This window comes from Apodemus sylvaticus, chromosome 7, assembly GCF_947179515.1.
Source record: "Apodemus sylvaticus chromosome 7, mApoSyl1.1, whole genome shotgun sequence".
In the NCBI taxonomy this organism is placed as follows: Eukaryota; Metazoa; Chordata; class Mammalia; order Rodentia; family Muridae; genus Apodemus; species Apodemus sylvaticus.
This window is the reverse complement of record NC_067478.1, coordinates 19,346,651-19,372,265: the sequence shown is the minus strand read 5'-3', so window position 1 is coordinate 19,372,265 and position 25,615 is coordinate 19,346,651. Positions and strand designations below refer to the sequence as shown.

The window sequence follows — 25,615 nt, the reverse complement described above, 5'->3', positions numbered from 1 at the left end:
TGTTTTGGTCAAACTTCATCTATCATACCAGACACAGTCCACTCTCTTGGAACCCAGACATAAGTCCTTAATTATTTCGTCTGGGTTCCAAGAGAAGAAACAGAAAAGGCCATTTGTCTTTAGTCCCAAACTTTCATTTCCAGAAGTAAAAATTGCACCCAGGGTTGGCCATGTCAGTGCAGTGTTGATGGACAGTGTGTTAGGTACCAGGTGCGGTTTGTTCTAAGTCTCTTAAACATACATTCATTTTAGCAGTCAGCGTCTCCCGCATACTGTTCTTATCATATCCACTCTGCAGAATGGAAACTTCAAGACGATAAAGTGACCTGTGTAAAGCCAACCGCTGGGTGGGTGACAGGACTAGAGCTCCGACCCAGACTGTCCAACCCGAAACCCAACATTCTTTTCTTGTTTGAAAAAACCAAAAAACACTCACCCCCCTGGAGTCGAGATTTCTCTTTCTGCTTGTGAATTCCATAAAGAGATAGCAGAGATAATTCTGATAACTCTTTCAGCTTAATCATGGCATCCTCGGTGGCCCAGGAGGGCAAAGTGAAATTGTGAACACTCTGCAGAAAAGGGAACAGAGGAAAATGTGTACACACAGTTGTGAATTATGACTTCCTTTGTTGATGTCCACCCCCCTTCATTCTACAAGTAGGGCGAGCAGGCCAGGCAGCCTCAACCGAGGAATTGCCCCCTTCGGATGAGACTGGTCTATGGGGCATTTTCTTAATTGGGAGTTGATGCAAGAGGGGCCGACCCACTGTGGGCAACACCACCCTAACAGGTGGTCTTGGGTTGCATAACAAATCTGGCTAAGTGTGAGTCAGAGGGAGAAAGGTAGCAAGCTGTATTCCTCTGTGGTCTGTCTCTAAGACAAAGGCAAAACAACCATATAGGGTCAGATGCTGTATCCTAAATATCAGAAGGACTTTCTTAAGAGGCCAGTTATAAAAGTCCACATGTTTCTGCAATTTTTACAAGTACACTACAAGCTTCTGGTTCGCTGACTCGGAGAGCATCTGCACCCAGTGCACAGTGAGTACTAGTAAATGCTTGCTAATTGTATGATGGAGCTGCAAGCAACGAAGACACAGACCTTGTGCAGATGATGTTTATTACCTATTAGGGAGAGTTGTTAGGGTTCCTTTGGGTTTCAAAGGTTGGAGAATGGAAAGGAGGAAGAAGAGGAAGAAGAGAAGAAGAGGGAGAAAGAGAGTGGGGAGAACAAGGAAGAGAAGAGGTTATGAGAAGAGCAGAGTGAAGTGAAGAGATGCAGAAGGAAGATGCAGAGGACATGACAATGAACCCAGGGAACATGGCCTCGTTACAGAACAGCTCAGGTCACACCACAGGAAGCTGCTGGGTGTGGCCAGCGGTGGAGCTTGCAGGTAGCAGGGCCCTGCCCTGCCCTTGATCTCCAGGACAAGCAAATGAACAAATAGAAAACTATAGTAAAGAAGGAGAAGAAAAAGAAAGGAGGAGGGGGAGGAGGAGGAAGAGGAAGAAAAGGAGGAGAAGGATGGGAGGAGGGAGGGGAAGGGGGGGAAGGGGAGGAGGGGGAGGGAGAGGAAGCAGCAGCCAGGAATAAAAAAAAAGAGTCTTTTTTAAAAAAAAATGCTGAAAAGAAAGAGAAAGAATGGGGGGGGGGATGCATGGTTGGGTCACCTGACTGTCACGGAGATGGGCAAACTGTGTCCTCTCTCATAGAGACAGATGTGTAGGAAGGTAACTCCAGCCCCACACACTCATGGTGACCTCCATGTCAGAAGAGGGCCTGCGGTATGCAGCGGTCAGAACTTTGCTCCAAGATACGGAGATAAAAATTACTCCGTTTGGCCAGAAGATGGAGCCCGGTGAATAGAAAGCATCTCATGGCCAAAAACTAGTGCTTTATCCAGCTAGGAAGAGGAGCTCAATTGCACACAGGGGAGTTCTTTGCTTGGAAGCCACGGCTGTCTGACAGCCTGGCTTACAGTTGTCTGGCTTATTTATAATATCCAGAAAGCTGACAAATTTCCTCCCCTATAAATAATATTATATAATAATATATATAATATAATATATAAATTAATATTATATTAAACATAATATATTTATACATATCAACATTGTTTTTTTTTCCCCCCCATTAAAACTAACAACAGGAACCTGGCATTCCTGTGTGACTGCAAAGTAAGTGACTGGAATTGTTTTGAAGAAAAGCAATTTTGTTGGCAGTTTTCTAAAAGGCAAACACATAGGTGATGGAAAAAGAGAAGTACAGATTTTCAAATTTCTAAAAGGAAATCTCGAGCTATGCTATCAAAGGCCATCTAAGCAGCACATTTTCTAAAAAAGAGAAAGAAACGAATTTACCAGATTGAATATATGAATCAAATCACAAAACCAGACTGCAAATGAATTTGATAAGTTCTTTTACCTCGCAATATAAAGGGTCGTAAATCTTACTCCAGATTTCAAAAAGATCCTGTTTGTCGAATCCCGACAGCGATGGCAAGGTGTCTATGAAGCTCTGCAACACAGATAATTGTGGCTTAGGAATCTGACACAGGCTTACTTCTCATGGTACATTAAAGTTGCAGATGCAGACGGGCTATGGCCACGTGTTCCTGGTTGGGGCTGACGAAGCACTCTGCCTGGGACTCTTCTTAGAAGTGGGTGAAGTGTGTGAAGTGTAACACATGCAAAGGAATGTCCCTAAGCAACAAGAGAAAGGATGGCAAAGCATCGGAAGTCTCTGATTATAAAACTGAGCTCTAGCAGGGCAGTGGTGGCACACACCTTTAACCCCTTCACTTGGGAGGCAGAGGCAAGTGGATTTCTGAGTTCAAGGCCCGTCTGGTCTGCAGAGTGAGTTCCAGGACAAGCCATGGCTACAAAGAGAAACCGTGTCTCAAAAAACCAAAAAAAACCAAAAACAAAACAAAACAAAAAAAAACCCTGAGCTCTGGATGGAGTGCAAGCATTTCACTCACTAGAAGGTTCCATGCTGTCATCACAAGATTCATGTTGGACTGTGAAGTTGGCGGCTAATTCTAGGAAGTCTTTTGGAAGACAGTTTAATGGACAAAATTTCCAAGAGACTATCCCTTATCAGTATTAACCTCAGCAGACTTCCATCAAATAAACAGAAATAATTGTTAAAGAATATTCCATTACTGAGTCTGGAAAGACAGCTTGGTTTCGAGCACCCAAGGAATGTGAAAAGCCACACCTGGTGGCATGAGCTCATAACCACGGCATTGAGGAGGTGGAGGCTGAGGGCTCCTGGGGACTTCTAACTAGCCAGGCTAGGCAAAGGGTGAGCCCCAGTTCCCAGGGAGAGACCCTGTCTCAAAACAACAACAACAGCAACAACAACAACAACAACAACAAACAAAGTGGATGGTCCTGAGGACTTGCACTTGAGTGTGACTCTGGGTTCTACATATAAGTGTACACACATAGGCATAGAACACACACACTCATGCAGCACACACATAGATACACACACATACACGCATAGGCACACAGAGAGAGAGAGACACATAGATACACACACACACACACACTCATGCAGCACACACATAGATACACACACATACACACATAGGCACACACACAGAGAGAGACACACACACATACACACATAGATATATACACACACACACACACTCATGCAGCACACACACAGGCACAGACACACCTACCCCCTAGATACGAAAGATGGTTCTTATTCTTCCTGCCTCAAACCCAAAATCCAGAGGGCACGATTTTTCAGAGCAACTCCGCCAAGCTTTCCAAGGGCAAATTATTCTAATGCTATTTTAACTGCCTGGGACCATTAAAAAGAGAGAGAAAACTTTCAAAGTGTTTATGTGTTAGTCCCGATACCAACGCTAACAGAGACTGCTCAGAAAATAAAATGAGCTCAGTGTCACTTGTAAAAATATCAACACGAAGCACAAAACACTAGCAAATATTTCAATCTCACACGAAAGGAGAAAGGCTTGACTTGAGAAATGTAAAGATGGCTCAGTTCTAGTAAATCTCTGAGTGCAGTTAATATAGTCACTGATCCAAAAGGGGGACACAATTACACTGAAAAAGCTTTCAAAAGATTAAGAAATGAATTGATTAAAACACTTGTGACATTACAGAAGATAGATAAGCTTAGTTTAGTTTTAGTTTTGAAACAGGGCTGTTATGTTTACCCTGGCTTGCCTAGAATTCTCTGTGTAGTCCACGCTAGCCTACAACATATGGTTTTTTTCCTGCCTGTCTCCTACAAGCTGAGACTGTAGATGTGTTAGCACCATGCCGAGGGATTGGATACATTCTCAACTTAATAATAGAAAAAGAACTACTATATCTTGGCTCAAAAGTTAGTGCACAGTAGAAAATACATAAATTGAGAATACAACAAATGATGCCCACTACAACACTGTTGTGTAGCATTGTGCTGTAACTGCTGGCCGTTACAAGCAGGCAAGACAAACAATTAGAGAGGTGGATTCTGGAAAACTAGAGATAGACTTTTTCAAAACATATACATACACTGGTATATTGTTTTGGTTACAATATTGTAAACTGGAACAGATACACCAAATGTAGAAAGATGGGTTTAGTGATTAAGAACATTTGTTGCTTTTGCAGAGGATCCATCTTTAGTTCCTTGAATCACACGTGCACACACACTCATACACACACACACACACACACACACACACTCATGCACCATACACAGGCACAGGACACACACACACACACACACACACACACAGGCACACACAGGCACACACTCACGCTTATACACATGGTGGATCAATCATCAATCAATCAATCATCAGTAACTCCATGCAGGCAGCAGGCATGCATGTGCTACACATTCATATATGTAGGCAAAACAATCATACACAGAAAACTAAAGTCTCTTTTCAATATATTAAAAATATTAAATTATGCAAAAACACATGGCAAGAGCCTAAAATGATCTTTAAAGTAAGTACAAAGATACCATATATATTTTTAAAACGTTCCACATCAAATGGTTATAGATCCTCCCAAATTTAACATAAATTTAATAGTATCTCAATAAAACCACCGAAAAGTTTAATATTTTTGAAACTAGGGGAACATGGATATTCGGGAAAGAGTAAATCTCTCTTTCACAGTCCACATTTCTCCTAGCATCCCTTGGCTTCCCTTTCCCCTGAAGTATATGCGATTATAGTATATGCGATTATAGTATATGCGATTATAGTACATGTGATTATAGTATATGCAATTGTAGTATACTGGATGATTCTACAGTTAAAAAAAAGAAGCTAAAAGTACATACATGAAAATTCAGAAAAGAGAGGTGCTGGGTGTGGAGGTGCACACCTTTAATCAATCCACTTGGGAGGCAGAAGCAGGCAGAAGTGGGAGTCTGAGGCCAGTCTGGTCTATGCATGAATTTCAAGACATCCATGCTATGTAGAAAGATCCTGTTTCAAAAAAGGAAGAAAAAAAAAAAACCCCTGATAACAGAGGGATGACAGGTGACTTTAGATACTAAGACAGCTCATTAAGTTCTAATAAATCATGGTCTGGCTAATCAGAATAAGAAACAGAATTTAAATTTTAGAACAGGCTCCATCCTTAAGGAGAATTTAATATATAAGGGCTAAAATTAGTGAGAAAATATGAACCAGTTAACAGAGAATGATGAACCACCAAGTGTTTATAAAGGTAATTGATCACAAGTGAGCCACACTTCCAGGAAATTAAAATTAAATAAAAATAAGTTATGGTATAATAATACATTAAGATACTGCACATTTGCACAAACTTGAGGAAATTACCTACCAATATAAAATATTTTCCAGATATTTTATTAAATAATAATAGCAATAATAATAATGATGATGATAAACAGTGGTTTGCCTTGAGATTGGTATAATACTTCTTGTGGAACAAAAGGGGAAGCTATCTATTTGAGTATGCACAGTAAAACTGGAAGACACCATAGAAAATAATGTCACTAGTTACCTGTGGGGTCACTGAGAGACCCCACCATATTCTACTGTATTTTCGATGCTTTCTGATTGTTGGACCATAGAGATGTGTAACTAACTCAAATGGTTACTTTTTAAAAACTGAAATTATCATGTCTACCTTTTGCATCATCGTGAAAAGTATTTCACAAAAGTGAACGTCATACTCATGTATAATGAGGTCCTCATTTTGAGGCACCAGATACCTGTCAAGGACATGGGCAAAGCATTGGGAAGGGACTGGCCTCTGTCCTGGCTGGTGACCTCCACACAGGAAAAAAAAATCCAGGTCACACCCCCGTGTACACTAGATGACACTAACTTTATATGGATGAAGTCTCTGCTGGAATTCCTCTGATTTTAAAGTCTCACTCTTGAGTTCTTGAAAACGAGGGCAGTCCCTGAAAGGCAGGTACAGCAACTGCAGTCAAAAGAACAAAACAGAACAAAACGGTAAGACCTTGATTAGTCAGACGAGCGAGCGTCGGCAGAGACTCGGTGCCAACCTTTTCAGCCTCATTAAGTCTAAAGCAACTTTAAAAGATCCAAGTGTCCTTTGAACAGAAATTCTAAAATTAGACCGCAATGAGGCAAATGGTCTCCAGGTCCCCAGACAACAGGGCGTGTACCCTGATGATTTATTTATTTTCCTTTCATGAGCTTGCTACTGGTAAATATCCACAGTTGCTCATTTTCCGTGTGGATGACTGTTATCGTGCGCTAAGTGCACATCTGTGTGCGCCCCCCTCTTCCCCAGGAGTGAGGCGACATAAATTAGAGGCTTGGAATAGAGTCTTAAAGGAATCAACCATTCATTGACTTCGTTCTTGGATATCTGCACTGTCAAAATAAGAGTGTGTGTTAAAGGTGTGGAAAATATGATCAAGAAATCTATTAGGAGGACAAAATGGTTGTTGTAAATTTGGTGTATGTTTCACAATCGCTCTGAGCTTTGACTGTGAGTTTGTTTTGTGGCTCTAAGGATCACCCACTGTTTCTGTAGCCCTTTGTGGAGAGCGCCATCCAAAGGCCACTCTTCGATCACTGAAGTTCTGAAACCCAGTGTGTATAGAGACGAGGTCAACCGCATCCTCAATCATTTCCTTTGATAATTTCTCTAATTCTGCCTGTGATAAAGTTTATAAAGCACTTTGTAGTTTGTTAGGAGAGTTGATCTACTTCCAAACTAGATCTAAAGAAGACCCTTCCTTCATCTCCACTGTCCATCCCCAGTCTGACTTCCTGTCTCGTCAACTGCGGTCCATTCCACTGACCTCCCAGTCCCTTGTCCCCACTGAAGCCACACTCCTTCTTAAAGGAACCCCAAAGACCAAATCATTTGTGTGAGTCTTAACTTCCATAGACTTTTCATTTTCCTTGCAGTCAGATCCAAATTTGCCATGGCTTCTTGGGAGGTGACTGGTAAATAGCAGGTAGTTCTCTACCCTGCCTTCCCACAGCCTAACTCCTCACACTCTCCTGTCCAGAAATACTGAGGCCAACATCATGTTTCCAGGCCATCCTGCCTCAGTCACTATGGCAACTTAACTTCTTCTTCCAAGGGAATTATCACAATCTGAAAGCACTTTATTGCTGTTCTTCTTTATTGTCTACTTCCGATAAGATATTAATCTCAAGAGATCTACACTCCCCGCTGTCACGCTTTTCCCTGCATTGTCTACAACCAGGACAAAGGCATTGTTGTGTTAGTCAATGCTCAGAAAACTTTTAAGTTGTGTCCCGTCTGTTCTCTCTGAGTCTGTGTGTCACCTGGTTTTATTTTTGTTTCCTTCCTTTCTGTGACCATGTAATCTCAGATGGTCATTTCATCATCCCTGAATGACATCAACAATTATCCTCTGAGGCTCCCACATCTTTTCCTTCTAAGCACTGTCAGGACAGTGGCTCAATATACCGCACATCACACCCAGGCAGTTCTGAGGAATGCATGCTGTCACATCCTCTCCTATCTCCGAGGTCTAGTTCAGTCTCGCCCTCTGTGAGGACCTGAATCGCTGCCCTGTGGCTCTTCTCCAAACTCCTTCGGCATATGCAGCTAGGGTTGAAATCATCACCCACCATCCTGTAGTAGGTCACGTGGTATAATTTCATTGCCAGCTGTCTGGATTACAGGTTGCCTGGCTCCATTGCTTCACATTGGCTACAGTTTGATATTGCACTTCAGGCTTTATTTCTGTAGAAAAGCCTGTGGTAAACACGATTTTTACTTTGGGGGTAAGCATTCTTCACAGCATTTTTAGAACACTGGTAATATAATGCCCCCTGCTGATTCTATGAAGATATGAATAGAAATACTTTATTCTAGTTTTTTTTTTCCTGAAAATATCAGGACAATGGTTATAGTACATTAACTTTGAGTAGGATTTACAGGGGAGCTTCTACAAAACATTTTGAAAAATTCTACAGAGCAATTGTAAAATTCATACAGCCATTAAGTCAAATCTCTAGGAGTATTGACAGGGCAGAGAGGAGAGAGGAGACTAGTATGTCCCGGAAGTCCCTGGGAAAAGCTTCCAGTCAATGCTAATAAGCAGAGTCTGAGATGCTGTTGTGATTTGGATGTTTTCTGGGGCTGGAGAGATGGCTCAGAGGGTAAGAGCACTGATTACTCTTCCGAAGATCCTGAGTTCAAATCCCAGTAACCACATGGTGGCTCACAACCATGCATAACGAGATCTGACGCCCTCTTCTGGTGTATCTGAAGACAGCTACAGTGTACTTACATATAAATAAATCTAAAAAAAATGTAATCCATTAGATGTTTTCTGAAGAAGTCATGTGTTGGAAACGTGGCCTCCTGTGAGGCTATGTGGAGAGGCTGAACTGTGAGAAGTGACTGGGGCACAAGAACTCTGCCCTCGGGAATGGATTAATGCATCTTTATGGGAGGAGGGGATTTATCACAGAAGCAATGTTCTTGGATATACTTGCTCTGCCTCACCATCTGACATCCTCTGCCAGGTCACGACCCAGTGAGAGTCCTTCAACTGATTCTGAGCAGATGTTGGGGTCATGCTTTGAACCTTGTCTTCAAAAAGTGTGGCCCGAATGAACCTCTATATTTAAACAATTCCTTATCCCGTCTATAGTGCTCAGTTATAAAACCATGGAATGGTCAAGCCTATAATTAAGGAATGATTCTTTGTTCCAAACTGGTTAATTTTTATTCCCTTACATTATACGATGGAAGGTTAGATTTATTTATTTCATTTCCCCCCCCCCCCCGCCCCCAAATACCAGTTCCTTTGAAAGGGTTAGATTTCTTGGTCAAAACTTACCTTGCATGAGTAAAATTGAGTTTCTCTGGTATAGTTCCTTTTAAGCAACTTGGCATAGGATGCTGTATCTCAAACTTGGCTGCCCATAAAATCAGGGAGATTTTTAAAATACTAATGTTGGGCCTAAGGAGATGGCGCCGCAGAAAAGAGGACTTGTGGTTCTTCTACAGGACCAAGGTTCTATACTCAGCATCTGCATGGCAGCTCACAACCATCTATAATTCCAGTTCCAGGAGATCCAACTCCTGAGGGTACCAGTCATGGTGTATACACATGAAGTGAAACTCTCATACAAATATAATAAAATAAAAAGATGCTTATGTAAGAACCTCACCCTCAGAGACTGACTTGTTAAAAGGTGTGCCTCTGTCACTGGGCATTCTGAAAACTCTCAAGGTGGTTCTTGAAGGCAGCTAAGCCTGAGAGCGACTGTTTCACTGGAAGAAGATGCTTTTGAATGGGAGGGGCCCATAACTGATTGTTGTATACCAGCAATGAGCATTGGACAAAGTTGGTTGTTTTATTTCTCTGAGTATTTCCTTTGCTCCAGAATGTAAACATTGAATAAGAGAGGAGTATTTGGTGGGCAGGGAGACCTTTGGGTATTTGGAGGAGATAAGAAATCTTTATTTGGCTCTAAATCTTGAGGATGGAAGGCAGAACATGTGTGTGTGTGTGTGTGTGTGTATGCACATGCGTGCATGTATACATGGAAAGAGAGAGAGGGAAATTAACAAAAGTTTGAATGGAAATAAGGCAAAATAAACCCAAGGGAAAACTCAGCTCCTAGCCTTGCTTGATTGGGCCTTTTCATGTCCTATGTATCCAACCTGCTAAATCTGTAAGTCCCCAGTAGCCTGATTGTCTCCTCCTGGATTACCCAGGATACTGACCCGATCCTCAGAGAGAGACACGGTGTGCACCGGAATGGGCTGCCAGAGCAGTCTGGGATTCCAGATGCTGATCCCCTCTGGGGGAAACAGGGCTGCAAGGTTCGTCATAGCACTCATCAAAGTCCTGTCGACATCTGTGCTCCGGATATAAACCTAGAGTGGGAAAAATCAATGCAGATGGAAAATTAGAGAAAATTAGAGAACGCTTGGGGTTTTCTTTCTGTGGCGTTGACAGGGTGTCATAGAAAGAGCTAGCAAGGAGCCTAAGATATCAGCAAGCACTGTAGGGACATCATCATCTTATCTGTCACGGGATGCATAGTACTAGGAAAACACAATGGGATGATTCAATCTGTAGGCCAACAGCTGACCCGTGACACTAGGCCAAAGTATTTACATAGGTACCCATAAAAACTTGAACTAAGATTCACAAATTTTTAGGGAAAATAATCCCACAAAAAGAAGTACAATTATAAACAAGACCTCCAACTTGTATAAATTTTCTAGAAAATAGGCAAAGATGTAAATTCTTCACAGGCATGAAGAATTATTTTAATTTTGTTCAAGAGTCAAGGTTCAGAGTTCTGCTCCCTCCCCAACTTGCCTGATCATGCTTATAGGAGTCGTTTAAGAATCTTCCGTATCTTCTCCTTATATAACTTCCAAGTTCATAGTGCTGTTCCATGCCCCACTATGGGGAAAGAAAATGAAGGTTAGGAAAAGTATACATTATTATACAAATGTGCCTCTTATCGTTATGAACAAAGTATACATCACAATCCTAAAGTAAAACCACCTATTTAAACTAAGGCAAGAGAGAAAGCAGTGGCTGTAGCCAGGACTCCCTGAGAAAACTCATTCATCTTTGTTGGCACACAATGTAGAGGCTAGTGCATAGCACATGCTCAGTTGCTAGTTGGTGATTTATCTAGGTAAATTCTTTATCTCAGGTGTGGTAGAGGGAACCACGTAGGCAGAACATTCAAAGTGAGTGGATGACCACTTTGTAGGGATTTTTGTGAATGAAATCCAGCCATCTGTTGAAGTTGAGCTTGCTGAATCTTAAGGTCCCTTTCAACCTTACAGAAAATAGACTGATTTATTGTAATCACTGTCTATTGCTGGCTCACAAAAACATTAGAGCTTGTCACTCAAAGTGTGATTTCTGCATCTGCAGGATTAGTATCACTTGGGAATATGTTAGAAATCAAATTCTTGGGTTCTGCTCTTGATGTATTGAGCTAGAAACTTTGGGAGTGGGGCTCTGAAATAATTTTAAAAATGTTTATTTTTATTATTTTATGCATATGAGTGCTTTGCCTGCATGTGTATCTGTGCAGTACACATGTGCCTGTTACCCACAGAGATCATGAGAGCAGACCCCCTGGAGTTAAAGATGGTTGTGAGTCATCATGTGGGTGTCACTCATTACATCTGAATCATCTCCCAGAATGGCAAGATGGTCTAACCATTGAACAAACCCTCCAGCCCCAAGAATCTGTCTTTAGCCATCTCTCTCAGAGAGTCTGGCGGATCACGAGATCAGCCTTAGCTCAGTGGTCCTTGAGCATTGGCATGCAATAAAAGTACCCAGAGCACCCTTTGACTCCTCAGCACCTCCCCAGAAGATTCTAGATCCCTGTCTCTTGGATGTGGCCTGGAATCCATTTTTAACAGGGACACCCAAATGATTCAGGCTCAGGGAACAACATGCCACGTGCTTTGAGAAGCACTGCATTTAGGTTTGTCATTAATTTGGGGCCTCACCAGAGAGTCACAAGCCAGAGAGGCTGTGATCACCCGAAAGCTCCTGCTTGGCAGATTTGCACATTTGCTTATTATTGGAAGCATCTCTCCCATCACCTCTCATCAAATATAAGGATAACTGTGGGGCAGGAACAATATACCATCATCTGGGTAGCTGAAGACGCAGGGCCTTGGGGTCCTACTGTCTTCTAACTTACTGCTCACTTTTGGAATCTGATCGCTACTTAAGAGATTTCTAGGGTTGAATCTGAACCTCATGATCCTCAAAAAATCTTTTGGTCTCACTGGAAAAGCATAGCAAGGAAACAGGAGTCTTGGACTAAGAAGACACTATGTGGATCTCTGTGATGGTCTCTCATTAGAGAGAACGATGGATAGGCTATGGAGGGAAGGGCTCTGACCTTCCAAAGCGGTAGATACTGGCTTCCCATGGCTTCTCTGAGTTTTAATCTCTACAAAACCTGACAGTTGGTTAGGGCCATGACTCTTGACTTTAGCTGAGCAGTAAAATGAGACAATCAGGTAAGGACATTTCAAACACCCTAATGTCCAGACCACGCCCTGTGTCCATTAAATAAAATAATGTCGCTATTTTAAACATGTCTCTAGACAATCTCCATGGAAACCTCTCACACTTAAAATATAGTCAGCAGGGTAAAGACATCAAAGTGAAGAATTCTGCACACATTTTCCCTTCACTCAAAAATTTAAGCAGAGCTTTGGCTCACACCTGAAATCCTCGATCTTGGGAGGTGGAGGAAGGAGGAGGGGTTTCAAGGTCACTCTTGGCTACATGGGGAGTCCAAGGTCAGCCTGTGCAATATGAACTGGGCTTCAAAAAGCACCAAGTAACAACAAAATAAATAGATCAAACTAACCTGGGTGAGTTGGCCAAATCCTTGTGGCCAGGAGGATTCCTTAATGGGGTCGTTAGGAAAGGTCTCGAGGGGGCCTCGGTCTCCATGCCGAAACACCTAGGAAAAGATGTGCAGCAACAGCGTTGCACAGTGTTACAAACGTTGCTCATGTGTTTTGTTTCTATGTTGTAATAGTTTCTTAAACTGCAGCCACCACCTTGTCTGACCACTGGAATCACCTGGGAAGCTTTAGAAAATCTCTAACAACAAAATGCTTCCTCCCCAGTGATCTTGGTTTTGCTAGTCGGGCTTATGACCAACGGTATGTCTTCTAAAATTCTGTTCAAATAAAACTCAAGTGAAGCTGGGCGGTGGTGGCGCACACCTTTAATCCCCTCCCCCCTCCGCACTTGGGAGGCAGAGGCAGGCGGATTTCTGAGTTCAAGGACAGCTTGGTCTACAGAGTGAGTTCCAGGACAGCCAGGGCTACACAAATAAACCCTGTGTGTGTGTGTGTGTGTGTGTGTGAAGAACTCAAGTGAAGAATCACTAACATTGAGCTTGAGGTAATAAATTATAATATCAAAATGATTGGTCATTGGGAAGCAAATATACATACATACACATACACATATACATATATGTAGACAGAGTCATGTATCTAAGAAAATATACTGGTACATGAGCATACAAGATCCCTTGGTGCAGACAGACTGAATAGAAATATTCTTCTATGGGGCTGGAGAACTGGCTCACTAGTTGAGAACACTGACTGCTCTTCCAGAGGTCCTGAGTTCAATTCCCAGCACCACATGGTGGCTTACAACCATCTGTAATGGGATCTAATGCTCTTTTCTGGTGTGTCTGAGCATACTCACATACATAAAATAAATAAATCTTTTTAAAAAACAAAATACTTTCTCTTAATTATGGCGACAGCAACAATGCCCTTTACATTTTATGTATAATAGTTTTGAAGTGACACGCTTCGTGTCACTTTGGCTCAGTGATTAGCTTTAGGAAGTTTGGGGCAGGTGAATTACAGATTGGGGGATTAGGAAATCCATATCTCAGCACTTTAACAGTGCGCTTTTGGGTCAGTATGGGCACCTTGTTATTCCCACACTTGTTCTTGGAGAGAGATGTTCGTACTTCTGAAACCGTGGTCCTTTGATTCTAAAATACCTTTAGAGTAGCGTGCCAGGCCAAACTTCATGCTATTTTATAATCAAAACATAAGGGAAGAAAAACTCCCAAGAAGGAGAAGATGAAGTCTGACAGACAGAAAATATTTAATAACACAGAGGATGGTCACATAACCCTTCGTTTGATCTGAGATCACCTTTACCTGTCACTTGGATTACCTGCTGGGAGACACCCCCCCCCCCTTTATATGTAAGCCAGGAGGCTGTGTTTCAGAACAGTTCAGGAGACACAAAGAAGAAACAACCTCAAACTTTAGTTACCTTTATGAAGGGATTCCAGGGTAGCAGGGAAGGGTTCCGAATCCCATGCTATGTTTCTGGTTTCTCAACAAAGTGAGTCTTTGCTACACCAAACCAGTGGGATATAAAAGCTCACAGGACAGCCTACAGAATGTAGAGGGGAACAAGGCAGAGGGTGCTAAGAAGCCCTTGGGAGGGCTGGAGAGATGGCTCAGTGGTTAAGAGCATTAATGGCTCTAAAGGTCCTGAGTTCACATCCCAGCAACCACACGGTGGCTTACAGCCATCTGTAATGAGATCTGACGCCCTCTTCTGGGGTGCCTGAAGACAGCTACAGTGTACTCACATATAAATAAATGAATAAATAAATAAATAAATATTTAAAAAAAGAAGCCGCTCTTGGGACAGATAGGGAAATGCCACTTGGAAGGTTCCCTTTCTGGCAGGAAGAACACCTGCAGGTGCCAGTCTGTAGGAGTAACTTGGTCATGAGCAGGAACCACCAAGGTTAGCCATTAGTGACTCCGTTTCTACAACCAGGACCATCTTAGGACTGTTGGGATCCCACTCACTATACAAGGAACCTTCTTAGGTCAGAGTAACTGAAATTGTGACATGGGGTTCACAGATTTGTAGCCTTACCTTTATTTTTCATTCTCAACACTGTTCATTTTTCAGAGATAGCTAATTCTCCAGTGGAGGCAGCTGCCATGTGTACTGGCCTTTTGCTCGCTAACTGCCCATAGTACTTCCTTGTTATGGCAACAAGAAAGGCCAAACGCCTCACCACTGAGCTAGCCAAAGAGAAGTCTGATTATGGGCATGCTACCGAAACAATGAACAGCACTGCCTGCTAGGGCACAGCGCTTCCTCCTGCATCCAACCACAACAATCCTTCCTTCATGTCTTCCACAATTGCTTTGGCTTGAGAAACTGCTAAGTGCTTCTCATGTTTCATCCCCTCAACCAGTTCTGCAACTTAGCTACAGTTCTTGTTATATACATCTCCCAGATCATTTTAATAAACGATGGGTCCAGATTCTCAAGCCTGCAAGCAGTGGAACTAACCAGGCCATATGTCTTTCACAACAGCATTCTTTTTGGTGTGTGTGTGTGTGTGTGTGTGTCTACAGGCATGTGTATAGATGTCCTGTCCCTACGTGTGCTTGGACCCATGTCCCCATGCCTGTGTGTGGAGATGGCATGGAGATGGCTTCTCAATTTACTTGGACTATGTCTGGGCATTCTTAAGTCTACAGAGGGGGCAGTCTCCCAACTCTACTACATCACTACTTCTAACCTCAGGCAAGTAATTCTACTTTGTCAAAACCGTTAGAAAACTAAAAACATGTTATTAAAGGTCAGAAGTTTCTACAGAACTAGTGAGGACAACAATAGGAAGAGCCCTGAGACCCTGAGAGCCCCTCAAATACACACCCCGCCATTTCTTAAAGAGCCCTTCCCGGTACTCCTTTTGACTGTTTGTTTCTGATTGAGTCTTCCGCTCGATACCTGGATCTAACTAGGTAACCCAGGCTGGTTTGAACTTGCAATGATCCTCCTGCTTCATTCAGCCTTCCCAAACACTGGGATTGCAGGCATGAGCCACCATATCTAGATTTCCTACTATCTTGCATCATTCTTACAACTCCATGCAGGGCAGCTTGGCATTATTTCTGCATAAACCAAATCAGCAAACAGACTGAGAGAGATTTGATGAGCTGTTCAGATCTCCTGATTCCTAGGATGGATGGTCCTCTATTACTGCTGTGCCCCAGTCCCTCCCCTGCCCCACCCCCGTATTCAGTTACTCTCTTATGAATCACAAGAACTTCCCTTTAGTTAGGGTCTCACTCTATTTCCCATGTCACCTAGTGGCCTTGAATTCTTGGCCCTCCTACCCTAGCCTCACACGTGCTGTGGGATTAGAGAATAGCCAACACCCACTCTATCTAACTTTTTAAAGGATTTTAAGAGTTTTGACAGTCACGTGCGTACAGAGCATATTGTGGCTATACTCTCTATCACTTGCTCTCGTTCCTCTCCCAGGCTTGCTAACGCTTTTCTTGAGATTTTTATAAAAAGGCCCTGCAGGCCCCGATGGCTCCAATGGTCAGGCTGTACATAGTTATGGCTTAACTTACAACTTCACTCTTAGGAATTATATCATGGTTCACTGCTCTTCGCAAAAACATCCAAAGTCCCTATAAGAACCCTTCCCCCTAAGCCTTACCTGATCAGGTCTCTCTTTCACCCCAATGCCCTCAGCCCCCATTCTTGCTAAGTATGTTTAGCCATGGGATCCCTCCTGCTGGCCCAGCCCCAGTGGCTTTGCCTTTCTATCCGCTTTGAATGCCCAGTGTCTGCTCCTGACACACACTCCGTCTCTGCATCCAGGCTTGTCCAGGGAAACGTGAGGGCCCTTTCAAACTAAGTAAGCCCTGTGCAGTCTCTACCTTCTCTTACTGTTTTGTTTCCATCTCTAATATTTTCTGGTTGTATTCATTAGAAATTAAAAAAGAATTGATGACCTGGCTCCTCTTTTACACTAGTTTTCTCCTTGCTGTGACAAAATCCTTGACAGGAACAGTTCAGGAACGAAGGGAGGTTTAACTTCGGTCCTTGGCTTGATTCTGATCTCTCGTGGTGAGGAGAACATGGAAGCAGGGAGGTGAAGAACGTCACATATGTCGTCAAGAAGTAAAGGTGGATGGGGAGAGGCTGGCACTCGCTTGGTCAGATTTTTCTTTTTTCTTTTTTACCCTTCATTTTATCCAGTCTGGGGCAGTGGGTCATAAGATGGAGCTGCTGGCATTCAGAGCACGTCTTCTCCCCTCCGTTAAATCTCTCTCAGGAAACACTCTCGAGCATGCCCAGAGTGTCCCTGGGTGAGGCCGGGAGTTCGCCAATTTGACTCTAGAGATTAATATCGCATCTTCCTAGGAAGTTCTTGGAAGTAGAATTCCTATGGAAATGGCCACTATCTAGATTACAGCAACACACAGACAGCTGCTCTGGATGAGTAAACACAGGACCCAAGCCTGGGTCCTCTTCCTCTAGGCTGGTGATAACATCTCCAGCCTTCTGGTTTCACAAGAGCTTTTGATTTTCATTGTCTTGTATTAACAAGCAATGCCGTGTAATCCCGTTTTCTTCCTTCCCCCCTGCCCTCAACTCCCCCTTCTATCAGCCCAATTTCTGCCTTTGATTTCAGAATAGTGAGTTTTCCCTTGGAATATGCTGGAGTCTAACAAACCACCACGCGGCCCTTTCAAGTTTAGAGCTCAAGACGGCAGAAAACTTTGGGATGACCTTGGATCCGAATTCCAGTGCTCACACCCATAAACAAGCATTTTGATACTGCAGATGCCCCCCCCCCCCCCAGTCCCATTCTCTTCTTTTAAAGAACTAAAGAACTAAGACATAAATCCATTGGCAAATAACTGGAACGTAAGACAGTTGGGGCGGAAACGACGGCTCCCATAGACCGACGCTGTACGCTGTACGCTGTACGCTGTACGCTGTATGCTGTACGAGGTAAGATGGACAGTCAGCTGTGGGAGGAGTCAGGGTGCAGCTACTTCCTGCACTGGCCACAAGGAACGCGAAAGAGGCCTAACAAGCTCTTTCTCCAGCGCCCAGGAAGAGCAAGAAGCCGGCAGGAAAGGGAAGTGGTGCACACTTTGTATCACATCGCGTGCGAGCTGTAAGCAGCAGCGCCTTACACTCGTTCTGGTTTCCCAGGGCAAGTTTCAAACACCAGCTTGGCTAACCACTGCCCAAGTGACCCCGAGAAAACAACTAAACTCAAAGGTGGGTATGTCTCATTTCTCTTTAACAACAAAATCATTTTCTACCAGGCAAGACAACGGAAGAACTAAATGTGTAGTGTGTGTGAGAACAGAGCACATAGGATGTACCCAGCAGTCAGAATTTATTATTTTGTTACTCATGTTAGTCACACACATAACTGTCCATATGCTTCCTTTCTTGCTGAAAGTAATTTGCGGCATCCAGGACATTGCCCACTGAGCTTGGAAAAACAGCCTTCCCCTTCAAGAAACATCTCTATTAATATATAATTATCTCCCCTGACTTGCATTTACCTAAGAGCCATATTGCTTTTGCCTCTGCACTTGAGCCACTTTTCAATCCTGACATGTCTGGAGAGGCAACCTAAAATGTTTTGAGCCAAATACAGTCTCTCTAATGAGTTCAGTGCCCTGGAAATTTGCAAAATGTGTGGACCAACAAATAGAGACGATTTCCTGAGCTCACAAGCTTAGATGGATGATGACCTCCTATCTGGCCAACACCAGTTCTCAGGGCCAGCAGCTTCCAGCACACCTCTCTGCAGAACCTGCTGGCCACCAGAGACACCTGCTGCTCCTGGGTACTCATGACCAGAGACCCACACATGAGGGAGAAAGCACAGAGGGCTGTGAGCAAAGGAAACTGCTTTTTCTCTTCCAGTGGGGGCAGTTTATGTAGCGACTCTCTTCATAAGGCGAGCCACAAGTTCTAGGTGAGCTTCAAGAACAGGATTTATTAAATCCTAAAATCCTTGTCACCAAAAGACAAGGTCTAGGCCTTAAAGAAATAAAACAATATAAAGAAACAACAACAAAAACTCTTGACTCTTATGTAACACTAAAATCATAGTATATGCCTTTTGGGTAACTGGAAAGATTCGTATGAACAGTGCCTGGCCAAGGGCACAACCTAAACACAAACAGTGGAGATGAAGGCAAATCAAAGATGTCTTCCAACCAAAAGCCACAGAGGAGCCTAATGGGTCAGTCTACGGAGTAAAATAGCAACAGATTTTGTGATTCTGAATCAGTCACCAATATACCAATACACACTTTCTCTTGTTTTTATTGGGCCAAAGACTGAAGGTAGGAAGAAAAAAAAAAGACTGAATTTAAAAGATATGTAAATACTTATATTTGACCTCTTTGGGAATACAATTAACAACTAGAAAAAAATAAAACGAGGCCTGGCAGTGCCGTGAGCTGGTCACGTGAATGATTAGAGCTCGGAGTTTGGTGCTCGTCACGACCATCTGCACACTCACCAGAGAGGCTGAAGGACTTTTCCTGCATTCCCTTGAGCGTCACAACAACTCCACGAGGCATTATTGGCCCCGTTTCCAGTGATGAATCACAGACTGGTTAAGTGGCTCACTAGAGCCACACAGGTAGCTCCGGGTTGAGCTGGCATTGCTCACCCACTGGTCTGACTCTTGGGTCTGCACTTCTTGCTACAGTGATGTGTAGGGTGCTGCCCCGAACCATGTCAATTACTTTCTGATGCTCTCTGTACACTCTACCTCTGTGACATCCTCATCTCTCCAGTGACCCAAATTAGAAATCGTGGGGCCACTAGCTAGTCACCATTTCCTGTAATATACACAGCCAACCCACTGGATTCTGTTGGAGTTAAAATATTACCTCGGCGAGTTAAAACATTCTTGTTCTGGTTGTGATCCCCAACTTTAAGTTCAGGGAACTTGAAACTCAGCTGTTTTCCTTAAATGGCCCGGCTCTGCTCCTAGACCTGGTCAACAATAGTGGAACTGAGTTAATGAAAACTGTGCTTTCCTAGGTATTGCTTTCAATGCCTATTCTAGCAGAATGCATTAGGAAACTAACCATGGTGCTGACTGCTAGCTCTCGAGGAGAGCCAGTGAAGAAGATGGGTTTGTCCTAGAGATTGGAGATGGCTAGCATCACACCCAGATCTAGGAGGGCGTGATGCTACTCAGCCCTCGGAAGAGACAATGTGCACAGGGCTTGGAGGCTCTTTGAGCCAAGGACATATTATGACTCAGGTAAAGCCCTGCAGAAATAAGGTCATCCGTGAAGGATAAAAGGAAGCTTGGAATCGTGAGTCATTATTCCTTTCTTTATAAAAGCCCAGAGGAACAACACAGAATTTTTGTCTGTCTGAGATCACCTGATTTGTTTTTCTCTGGCTCAAGGGGAAGATGCTTTACAGTAGCATTCTCTCCTTCTGATGGGGTAATAGGATACCTGAGATTCTTGTAAGAAGTAAGGCAAGTGAACATGTGTGGGAACTGAGTAGGTATACAGGGAGGGCTGGGATGGGTGGGGTGGGGGAGTGGGGTAGAAGCAAGACTGACCCTGAGTGATAATTACCAAAGCTGGCTGATGCATACACCTATGAGACTCACGGCCTTACTTTCTTCTCTCTACAAAGTTAAAAATATCAATTTCTCTACAGATGGTCTGGGGAGGTGGATGCTGTGTCATCCCAGGAAGCAGTTTACAAGCAGATTCCTTCCTTGAAATCCATAGTATCTGTTAAAGATGTACTTCATTAAACACTATAAGGAGACCATTTAAACACATTCATTTAAACCCATAATAGAGTTCATTTTTTCCATCTAACAATTAATAAGAGGTCAAAGCACAATCTTATGGGAAATACTTTTTTTTTTTGGTCTGATTTTTGTTTTAAAAGATCATGTGACATAGCAGGGTGATGGTGGCTCATGCCTTTAATCCCAGCACTTGGGAGGCAGAGGCAGGTGGATCTCTTGAGTTCAGGGTCAGCCTGGTCTACATAGTGACTTCCAGGACAGCCATGGCTACACAAAGAAATCCTGTCTCCAAAACAAAACAAAACAACCCACGCAAAACCAAAAAATCAATCAATCAATCAATCAATCAAACAAACAAACAAATAAACCCACAAAAGATCATGTAGGTTGGTGAATGGTGAATGGCTCAATAGGTAAAGGTGGTGCTTGCCTTGCAAACCTGATGACTTGACTTTAATCCCTGGAATTCAGTGTTGGAAGGAGAGATCAGCTCCCAGGAGTTGTCCTCTGACTGTGAAGCATGCTCTATGGTATGTGTGTGTCTCATGTAGTGCTGGGCTGAGGATGTATGTTTTTTGACTGCTTCCCTGGCATGTATGAGGCTTTGGATTCATGCATCAGACCTTGGGTTCAGCCCCCAGCTCTACAGAAAACAACCAACCAACCAAAATAAAATAACCATGAGTGGTTCACAAGCAAGACTAAGAACCAGGGGCAATTTCCTTTCCTTTCAGCCAAAAGTAGCTTCTCAGAACTAACTAGAGATTTATTTTTCTTGGATTAAGGACATGATTTTACAGTGTGTGAGTCAGGGTAATGTTACAAACTGTGCAGTCATCTCAGACCAGCTCCAGGTTCTAGGGTATATACACTCAACAAAAACTTGGTCAGGGGCAGTGTAGGTTCGAGACTGTTTGTCTACCTATGCGCACGTCATCCAATTGCCTAACCACCTTTACTATGCCTCCATCTTGAAAGTAGGAAGAAGTTTGGTGGGGTGGGGTTCTTTCTTATTTTTCATTTGTTTTTGTTTCTGTTTTTTGAGACAGCATCTCATGTTGGCCACCTCATGTTGGCTGGTCTGGTACTAGCTATGAAGACATTCTGATCCTACTGTCTCCACCTCCTGAGTTCTGGGGTTACTAGATTCTTGGGTATGTATTACCTGGAACTCATATGTAGACCAGGCTGGCCTGGGATTAAGGGCACGTGCCACCACACCAGACTAGACATTGTTTTTTATTTGTTCTCTTAATAATCTTCTGAGGATTTCTCTGAATGTTCAATGTACATGTATTTATGTACAATAGTCTCTATAATCAATCAAAAGAAGAAAATTAGACCTTCTGGCTGATATCATCAGAGAGTTGTCTTGTTAAAGGCCAAGGAAGATGTATTAAACTGCCTATCACTTAACATTCACAGAAGGAAGCCAGGGTAGAAAACAGAGTTAATGTTTGCTTTATGCAGTATTGGTTAACTTTTGAGTTGTAAGACAGCTACGTGTATAGCTTAGTTTTTCCTTATTGAAGAATTTAACTGCCAGTCGCTGACTGTATTTTAACTGAGCGTGGAGAGGCAGAAAGGAGATTCATAGCCTTCTGCAGCCAAAGCAAGTTACCTGGGCTGTGGCTGGAACTTGAGGGCCACTCTAGTGCCTCAGAGAAGGCTGCCAGGCAGCTAGCAGATTGGCAGGACCGTCAGAGTAAAGAACAGTTCCCCGGCCCCCTATCCTCTTCCAAGGAGCTTGTTGGCAAAGATGCCATGCGTGGAAGGGAAAGAATGACTAACTGGCATCGGTGTTCCTGCAGAAGGTACGGGGTGTATTGTTGCTTTATTAACACAAAAGCAACACAGCTGGCAAGTGCTTTGATGGTTCTTTGGCTTTCTCCTATTTCGTTCCCGACTCAGGACCGGTAAAGATTCACTGGACCAAGAATCATAATTTATGTAAAATTAAAGATTTTCTGTAGAAATGAATCTCCCAAATGCCTCGCGTTGGCAGGAAAGGAACATCATGTGTAAGTGCGAACTAAGAGGCATCCTTTCTCTAAATCATGAAAATAGTTTCTGGGGATGCTCTTGCAGAGAGGGAGAGGAGGTGAGTCCTTTTGACTTTGAAAATGCTCTACCCATATGTTGTTTTTGAAAGAATTCTTTCTATATTTTATGAATTTAAGTACACTGTAGCTGTCTTCAGACACACCAGAAAAGGGCATCAGATCCCAATACAGATGGTTGTGAGCCACCATTTGGCTGCCAAGAATTGAACTCAGGACCTATGGAAGAGCAGTCAGTGCTCTTTTTTTTGGTTTTGGTTTTGGTTTTTTGAGACAGGGTTTCTCTGTATAGCTCTGGTTGCACTGGAACTCACTCTGTTGACCAGGCTGGCCTCCAACTCAGAAATCCGCCTGCCTCTGCCTCCCAAGTACTGGAATTAAAGGTGTGCGCCACCACTGCCAGGCGCAGTCAGTGCTCTTAACCACAGAGCCATCTCTCCAGCCCCTTCCCATATGTTTTTAACACCCAACTGTATGTTTTTTCCCCTTGACAACAGGCAAAACACAGGGCTCTCCTTCTTTTCATGGCTTGTCACAGTAATGATATATATAGAAAAATCATGGTTTTAATGATCAACGAAATCTTTTATCTGATAGTCACTCTGAAATTCTGTGTTCAGTTTCTCTTTTGTGCTTCCAAACATAGAACTACAAACATAAGCTTTGGAGCCATAATAAACTCGTGAGGCTTAACTTCAGAAATTGACTGTTCTTTGATTTGCAAACTAATGATCTCTGAAAGGAAAGAGATGGGGCTAGCTCCAGGCGTCTGAACAAGCGATCTAAGCTGTGCGTTCTCCTGGAGTAACCTGTCAGTCAAAAGGCATCGGACCAGAAGGCGGCTGTAAAGAAACCGTCCCAGCAGATGAGACTGTCGACTTCATTAAAACAAACTTGTGTGACTCTTCACTCTCTGAGTCTGAGCAGTGCCAGCTCTCAGGCAGATAGCAGAGAGGAAACATGAAAGGTGACATTTGGTTTCTCTGACTCTCTGGGTAACAGGAAAAAACAACGAGAAAAGGTGTACTTACCAATGTCACAAACTTCAACTCCTTGGCTTGGCCTGGGTCCAGGCAGAGAGAGAGCAGGAGCAAGAAGCCAAGGCTGAGGCTGGCTGTCCGGCTCCGATGCAGAGGGACAGCTCTCATGGTGGGGGGAAAAGCTGCTTCGGGCGGTGGTAGGACACGCTGCACTTCAGAAGCCGTCTGGAGGGAAGTGCCTATTTAATCAAGAGATTGACAGGAAGGCGGAGCCACATTCTTCCCTAGTAGGATTGCAAGAAGGGTGGGGCAGGGCTTGGCATGCAAATAACGCCAGGTCTTAAGTGAGTTTCAGATCGGCCTCCTCCTCTTCAGTTAGGACCCTGAGGCCCAGAGCAAGCCCTGCCCAAGGCCTCCGCTCTGGGCTCATCTTTATCTCTTCCTTTGCTGTACGGGGATGCTTGACGGCCGCCTTTAGGAAGAAGTCCTCAATGCCTCTGGAAGACTTAGAATTCAGCTCAGTGTGTGAGGAAACCTCAGTTGTGGGCATGTATTGACACGACGAGGCTCGTTCTCCTGGCGTCTGGTCTTAAACTCTCATGTAGCCAATAAAGGTGTTTTTAAAGTGGCAGCAAAGTGGAGTCGAGGATACGTGGAAGATTTCTCTTCCTGACTTAAGGCATTTAGGATCATCGGGATTCTCTGCAGCAAGGCAAGACTGAAATTGGAGGCCCTTTAGAAAGAACACACACAGGCAATTAAAAAAAAAAAAAAAACCTCACAGAACTCCCCACCCCCCACTCCCAGCTCCTGTGACTGAACTCCTTGGGTTACAAACCAAAACCAAATAACAAGGAAGGGACTATCAATCAATATGACAATCGGGATTAACTCGAACTGGAGGGTAAGGCGGGTATGGAAGTGCATTTGGTAGAAATACGTTATGTACATGTATGAAAAAGACACAGTGATACCCATTATTATATGTAACGAACATGCTAATAACAAACATTAACAAACAAAACCAGTAAACAAACAAGCCGTTCCAAAGAAGCCCACACTGCTCTGCTGTGTTGACAGTCATGAACTTCCGTGGCGATGTACCTTTCATTCTGGGGGAAGACACGCCCTTGACTCTCTAGCCATGATCTCACTGGGACTCCATGGAAGAACATGGTATGCACTGAAGAAGCTTGGCTTTCTGGGTCCCCCCACCCCACCCCCAATCCCAACAGTCTCATCACTACGGGAAACAACATCAGCTGGCGAGGGGCACAGTGAGACTCTGCAGGTGATGTGGGCGGAGCAACCAGCTGGGATGTTTCCGCCCTAGGACAGAGAGAGAACAATGGTGTGCCCACAACATCCTCAGCTATTTTATCAAATTTACCTGGACCGCGGAGTTGCTTCGCGGTGTGGTCATAGGAAGCCCTGGGAGGCAGTGTGTGGGAGAGCTGTGGCTTTAGTATAGGGAAGTAGGACTTTGTGTATGTGGGGTAGGATTATGCGTTTAAAGGAGCGTTTGGTCTTCTCGGTGCCGGTTGTATTCTCCACCAAATAGTTCCGTTATGATCTTCACCGAGCGCGAAGCTGCGAAGAAGAGTGCACGGCCAAGGGGATGGAGAGGGAGACTGACCAGCCTCGTGGTTTGCAGTGTCCTGCGTAGCCTCCTGAGTTTAGACACGTGCTACCCAGCTTGTTTCTCGTCGCCGTTTTCGAACATTGTGAAACCCCGGGGAAATGAAGCCTCGCTGCAAGAAATGGGTCACCGGGGACGAGGCTTGAGGTTTTGTAGCTGGGCGCAACTCCTGGCTCGCTCTGGGCTTCCTGTTCTGTCAAAATGCAAAGCGTCTTAATTGGGTAATCCGGCCTCACTGATAGCTGTAACTTACTACTTAAACCCATACCGGGCATTTGATTCTTGGGTTGCTTCCTGTCAGGTAAC

At 43.7% G+C, this 25,615-nt stretch overlaps 1 protein-coding gene across 2 annotated transcripts in view; it reads right to left on the bottom strand.

Moving 5' to 3' along the window:
• Acp3 (acid phosphatase 3) overlaps positions 1–25,399 on the bottom strand; it is a 49,804-nt gene extending 24,405 nt beyond the window's left edge. Inside the window, exons 1-8 of one of the 2 annotated variants that reach the window (XM_052187467.1) lie at positions 25,061–25,399; positions 23,722–24,403; positions 12,861–12,956; positions 10,820–10,906; positions 10,216–10,368; positions 6,346–6,444; positions 2,426–2,518; positions 437–569 (exon numbers count right to left, since the gene is read on the bottom strand). In XM_052187467.1, coding sequence (XP_052043427.1) covers positions 437–569; positions 2,426–2,518; positions 6,346–6,444; positions 10,216–10,368; positions 10,820–10,906; positions 12,861–12,956; positions 23,722–23,838 — 778 coding nt within the window. In that variant the 5' untranslated portion in view covers positions 23,839–24,403; positions 25,061–25,399. The remainder of the gene's footprint in view (positions 1–436; positions 570–2,425; positions 2,519–6,345; positions 6,445–10,215; positions 10,369–10,819; positions 10,907–12,860; positions 12,957–23,721; positions 24,404–25,060) is intronic. The other variant, XM_052187466.1, reaches the window with a different exon arrangement.
• Positions 25,400–25,615: the final 216 nt, after the last annotated feature.